General features: G+C 35.0%; 1 protein-coding gene across 1 annotated transcript; it reads right to left on the bottom strand.

Annotated features, from left to right (window-relative positions):
* Positions 1-1,939: 1,939 nt before the first annotated feature.
* On the bottom strand, positions 1,940-3,892 carry LOC145077111 (reticulon-like protein B5). Its single transcript, XM_079022889.1, has 5 exons — positions 3,567-3,892; positions 2,886-3,066; positions 2,626-2,767; positions 2,475-2,544; positions 1,940-2,390 (listed from the first exon to the last, which is right to left on the bottom strand). The coding sequence occupies exons 1-5, from the start codon at positions 3,784-3,786 to the stop codon at positions 2,224-2,226; spliced, it is 780 nt and encodes a 259-aa protein (XP_078879015.1). The 5' UTR covers positions 3,787-3,892; the 3' UTR covers positions 1,940-2,223.
* Positions 3,893-5,621: the final 1,729 nt, after the last annotated feature.

Below are 5,621 nucleotides of genomic sequence, written 5' to 3'. Positions count from 1 at the left end.
TCATATTTTTTTAAAATTTTTTTAATCTAATGAATTGTAAAAATCGAAACGTTGAGAAACATTTTCGACTATATCGAGTTCAATGCCTTAAATAATATATTTTAAAAAAATATAAGTGTTTTAACGTACAAATAAATAAAATAGTACTTTTTTAAAGACTTTAATGAAAATATATTAGGTTTTCATACGGCTTTCCCTTTATAATATAAAATTAAATAGTCTCCTTGGCATTTTAAGACCTAAAACGTGCACATCCAATAGTAGGTATTTGGGATTGTTTGACTAGTACTGTTCCTTACGGTTAATAAGCAATTTAATGTATTTTGATGAAATAAAATAAAAGATTGTAATTACACTTTTAAATGTTTTATCCCTAGAAGACATGAGAATCGCAATCTTTGTTTTTTCCCATGCCAACATGCTTACAAATTTACCTTTGAATAAATTACAAGTGTCAAATTGCACGTGTAGTCTCTATTTTTAAAACTTAACTCGAACCATCCCTATAATATTTTTTTCTCACTCGGATAATCCCTGATGAACATAAAATGTCTATTTTATCTTTTCCGTTTTATTTTTGATATATTTTTTGATTTATTTGTTATTAACAATTTAAAAGAAAAATAAAAAATAAAGAAAAAAAAATTGGACCCCAACACTACAAACACTTATCTCCTACCCTAACCCTACTCATATCCACATCCTTCAATTATCTTCTTCAGTTCATATTCTACCTCCGGCAACTGGAAAATACCACCGAACCACCACACCACCACATTTTCTCTCAAAAAACCGTTGAGAGAGAGAGAGAGAGAGAGAGAGAGAGAGAGAGTTGTCATCGCCACCTGTTCACAAATCTACACTCAAGGTGGTGGTTGTCGGAGGTGGCTTCGTCTTCTCCACCTGAAAGAAATATCCCCACCCTCATAAGTCGTCTCTCTCGTGTCAAGAACATCACCAGAAACCACCACTGGGAAAAAAAAGATCTAAAGAAAATTCCCCTTTGAAGCAGTCACCATTGTCCTTCTCTCTACCCCCATCCCCTGTCTCCCCCTTTCTTTCTTCTCTCATCTATGTTAACCCGTTAGAAACCACCACCATATACTCTGGAAACCACCGCTATAGATTTGGATTGCACTAAGAACCATAACTTCGAGATTTTCCAACAAACTCATTTCAGAAATCATTTATGAAGCTTCTCAACACTCTTAGACTTCCAGATTTAGATTCAAGATTTTTAGATTTGAAGTTTCATCCCCAACTTCTTTTACAGATTTGGTGTTGATTATGGTTTCGGATTTTGGGTTGTTTTGGTTTCAGATTTCAAAAAATTTGTGTTGATTTCATTTGGGTTTGAGTTTTAAATTCTGGTAACGTTTCAAATTAGATTCTAGAATCAGATTTGGGGGTTGCAAGAGTTGTCGATGGTGGTTTCAGGAGGTACCTGTTTGATTTTGCAATTCTCTACTTCTTGATTTCTTCAAGAACCTCTTGAAGTGTTATATTTTGATTTTTGGATTGTGTAAATAAAACTATTGATTTTAGTTTGGGTTTGGATACAAGTTTCAAGATAGTGAAGATGGAGGATTATTTCTTAAATTATTTTTAATAAATTGTAAAACAAATGATAAGTAAAAAAAACAGAAAGGGTAAAATAGTCATTTTATATTCGTCAAGGACTATCCAAGCGAGAAAAAATTATTACAGGGACGGTCCAAGTTAATTTTTGAAAATAGGGACTAAACATGTAATTTGACACTTGGACGAGGGACGAATCGTGTAATTTACTCTTTACCTTTTAACCCCTATATTTTATCATTTTACATGCATAAACATAATCTGTCATACAAAAAAAACAACTTACAGATTTATTACATTTTATCAACCAAACACTTTTTTTAAACTAAATTTTAAGAACATTCATAAGTTGACAAGCAAATTGAACTAATACAAAATTATATCCCCTTTCATTCATATGCTTGAAATAACTCCAACAAAAGTGTAAAGGGGGACTTAAATGTCTAAAACTTCATTACATCATATTACTGAATTTTGTTTAAATTATATCATTGATTCACCCCAAAGCGTATCAGATAACCAATGAAATAAATAAACTGAGCTTCTAGTTTATAAAAATATCACAAGTCACAACAAACGAGTGAGAAAGACACATCTAGTAGTACTTTAGTAGTAGTAGTAGTCACCTGAGATGAGAAAGAGAGTTTATGCAAACTTGTGCTTCAATGCTCCTACTGGAATCTTGCTCAAAACCTTCACACTGAAAACTGCATACTGCTTCTTAATCTCAGCCTCTGCTTTCTCACCAAAAGCATCAACTTTGTCCTCATATTTATCATAAAGATAAGGCAATGTGTGAAGCAAAACAAAGCCTGTGTTCATACTTAACAAAATTAGAAACTAAAAAAAAATCTTGAAATTGAAAACACAAAATCGAAAAATAATTCTTTTCTTACATATGTAGAACAATGTCAAGAAGTTCCAGCAGCTTCCAACAATTGAGAGAACCCACAACCCAGCAACCACCTGATGAAATAAAGATCAACTCATCAGTCATCAAACTTTGTTTTTTTTAACATAAGAGGGAGTTGTGGAAGAAATGCATACACCAAGAAATTTTTTGAGGTCTTTTCCTGAAGCAATGCATCGGAGGACTTCAAAAGCTTTGTTGATTTCAACCCTGAGAGCAGAGGCGACACCAAGAACAATATCTTCTGGGAGGTTGACTTCTGGGAACTTTGGTGGAGACCTTTTGTCACAATCATGAAAGAAAATGAGAGGTTAAGGAAGATAAAGATGGATTAAAGTACGAGACAATAAAACAAAAAAAAAAAGCAAGGAGATTCATTGATTGATTGATTAATTACTTGTTGATGAAGCTTGCGGCATTGGACCACAGGAAAAGGACTGCTAGAGCTAAGATTAGAGTATGGCATACTAGTGTAAGTAAGTGATATTCAACCAACTCAAAAAGCACCCATATCAATGTGGCAAACCCGAGCACACCAGCAGAAACCTTCTTGTCCTTCCAGAGGAAGATATCAGCAGCTGTTGTGATGAATTTGAAATGTGTAAGAAAGAGAAAGAACAAGAACACTAGCAAATAGTTATAGCAACACAAGAGATTAGTACATCAGTAAAGTCATTTGATATAAGAAAATCAGTCGAAGTATCGTATACTTATGAAACTGATCACCATAGAGAGATCGAGATCTTAATGTTTGAATGATTAAACTCAGGTGTAAGTAACTAACATACTACAATCGATAGATCGAAAGAGGTTTAACGTATAATGTTAGCCAAGCAATGGAGTCAACGGATGCTTCAGATATGAAATCGGAAACAATCATTGCAGATCTAGATCGGAGATACGATGCGAATCTGACGAAACTATGATTAATAAATAAGATTAGAGATCCAGTTCATAATCAACCTAAACTATTCATCCATGTAAAACGAAAACGATTACTAATCGTGAACATAAAAGCTTAGTGATCTACAACAGTAAATACGTTAAAAGTAAGTACAGCAAGAAAAAATGTGCATACGTTTGCCGCCTCCTAGGAGCTTGTGAACAGGCTTCTCCCTCCCGAAGAGCCGATAAATCTTGTCCTTTACATCGGACACAGATGAACTCTTCTTGCCTTCATTGTCGGAATCTGAAGACGAAGAAGAATCGTCTTTGTGAAACGTCTCGGAGATCTTATCCTTGACAGATTCAACGAATGAATCCTCCTTCTCGTGTTCACCGGCGACGTTATCGGCCATATCTTGATAAACAGTTACCGGATCTGAGGGAGATTCGGCGCCGGAATTCAAGAGAAGATGTGCGACTTTTTGAAAAAAATTCGGGTGTGTGAAGAGAAATAGAGAATGAATAAGAATCTGTAGACTTAAGGAGGAGGTTCGTAACCGAACCTTAGGCTCGGGATACACGAAGCTAATTGCTTTTTACGAGAACCAATGAGAAGCGAGTGTGCGGCAAAAGTGGGGAGCGGGAATTCCGTTTAAATTCACGGCGTTAGGGTTGACGGTGGGATCTTATATTATGGGCTGAGACCCTTAAAAGGCTTCATAATATGCTTTGGGCTCATTAAGCAAACTTTCTTTTCTCATTTTTTTAGAGTTAGGCCTTAGGAATTAGGAATGAGACAATAACTAATCTATCTGTCTCATTATTTTTCACTTAATAGCTAAAATTAGTCTTGCAAAAACGTAGTTTTAAAAAAACAACTGCTGTCTCGTGGAAATCTATGGTTTCTAGGCTTTGTATAATTTCTTTTTTTCATTTTTTGTCACGAAACCCTAAGTTTCTAAAATACCTACGGTATGCTCCACGTAGGGGTGAACAAACCGGTTTTTTTTCAAACCGAACCGGTTTAGTTCGGTTCACTCCCTAGCCAATCAAACCGGTTCTAAACCGGTTCAATCGATTCTAAACCGGTTCGGTTCGGTTCCATACCGGTTCCAAACCGGTTCACACGATATAAACCGGTTTCAACAACTAAAATCTCGAATGGGTGTAAACCGGTGGTTCGGTTCTCAAACCGGTTCGGTTCACTGTGGACCGATTTAGCGTAAACCGGTTTACCGGTTCTTTGACCGGTTCGGATCTTGAACCGGTTTTTTTGTGCATGACTAGCTCCAGGGAAACTACGGTTTTTCAAAGAATAGTTTAGTGGAAACCTACGGTTTTAAGAACTAAGTTACGGTTTGGTGTTTTTTTATAGTTGACTACTATTTGCTATATGTGGACTACTATTTCATATGAAGCCTATGGTTACCTTTAACTTTTCATTTTTTTTATTTTTTTTGGAACAAAAGTTAACACAATGCTATTATATCTCTTAGTGTAAAAGATATTAAAAAAAATCAGGAATAGTAGGCTTCATAAGAAACCTACGGTGTACAAGCAATCAATTTACAAACTGTGCATTACCTGTTTGTACACCATAGGTTTCTTACGAAGCCTATGATTTCCTTTTTTCCGTTTTTTTTCCAACTAAAATCAAACCCACGATGGTAGATCTTGTACTAAATAAGAAAAAGCAATAAAAAAAACACGAAGAATCAGAGATATGCATGATGGTTGTTGGGAGCCTCCATTGACAGAGTTCTTCCTCACTTGAAACACAAAAAATAACCTAAATGAAATTTTGCAATTTTATATATTGTGGGCTGAGGGGCCTTGAAAAAATAGACGGACTACGAAACAGTAGCCCATTAGTATGAAAATTGTAGTCAAACTGCCGTTGATCGTAGTCAACTAGCGTTGACCATAGGTTTCTCTAAAAACATACGATTTCATGGCTAAAATGGGTTAATTTCTAATTTTTTGCTACAAAGTGAAAGTCATCAGGCAGAATGGCTAGATTAGTAATTTTCTCATAAATCATATATTTTAAACTAAATCGGTTCAGATTTTTCTCAATAAACAAAACCGGTTTGGGGAAATTCGATTTGGAGCCAAAAAAGTTCGATTATAAAGAACCGGTAAAACCTATGTTTTCATCATTTTTGTTAGATTTGGTTTCGGTCTGAAAGATAACAAAAGTTTACATGATTGATCACAAACCGGCATGATTTAAATTGTTTTTTTGTCA

Source organism: Lactuca serriola, chromosome 9 (genome assembly GCF_051521515.1).
Source record: "Lactuca serriola cultivar US96UC23 chromosome 9, Lser_US96UC23_V15, whole genome shotgun sequence".
In the NCBI taxonomy this organism is placed as follows: domain Eukaryota; kingdom Viridiplantae; phylum Streptophyta; class Magnoliopsida; order Asterales; family Asteraceae; genus Lactuca; species Lactuca serriola.
This window is presented reverse-complemented; position numbering and strand designations above follow the sequence as displayed.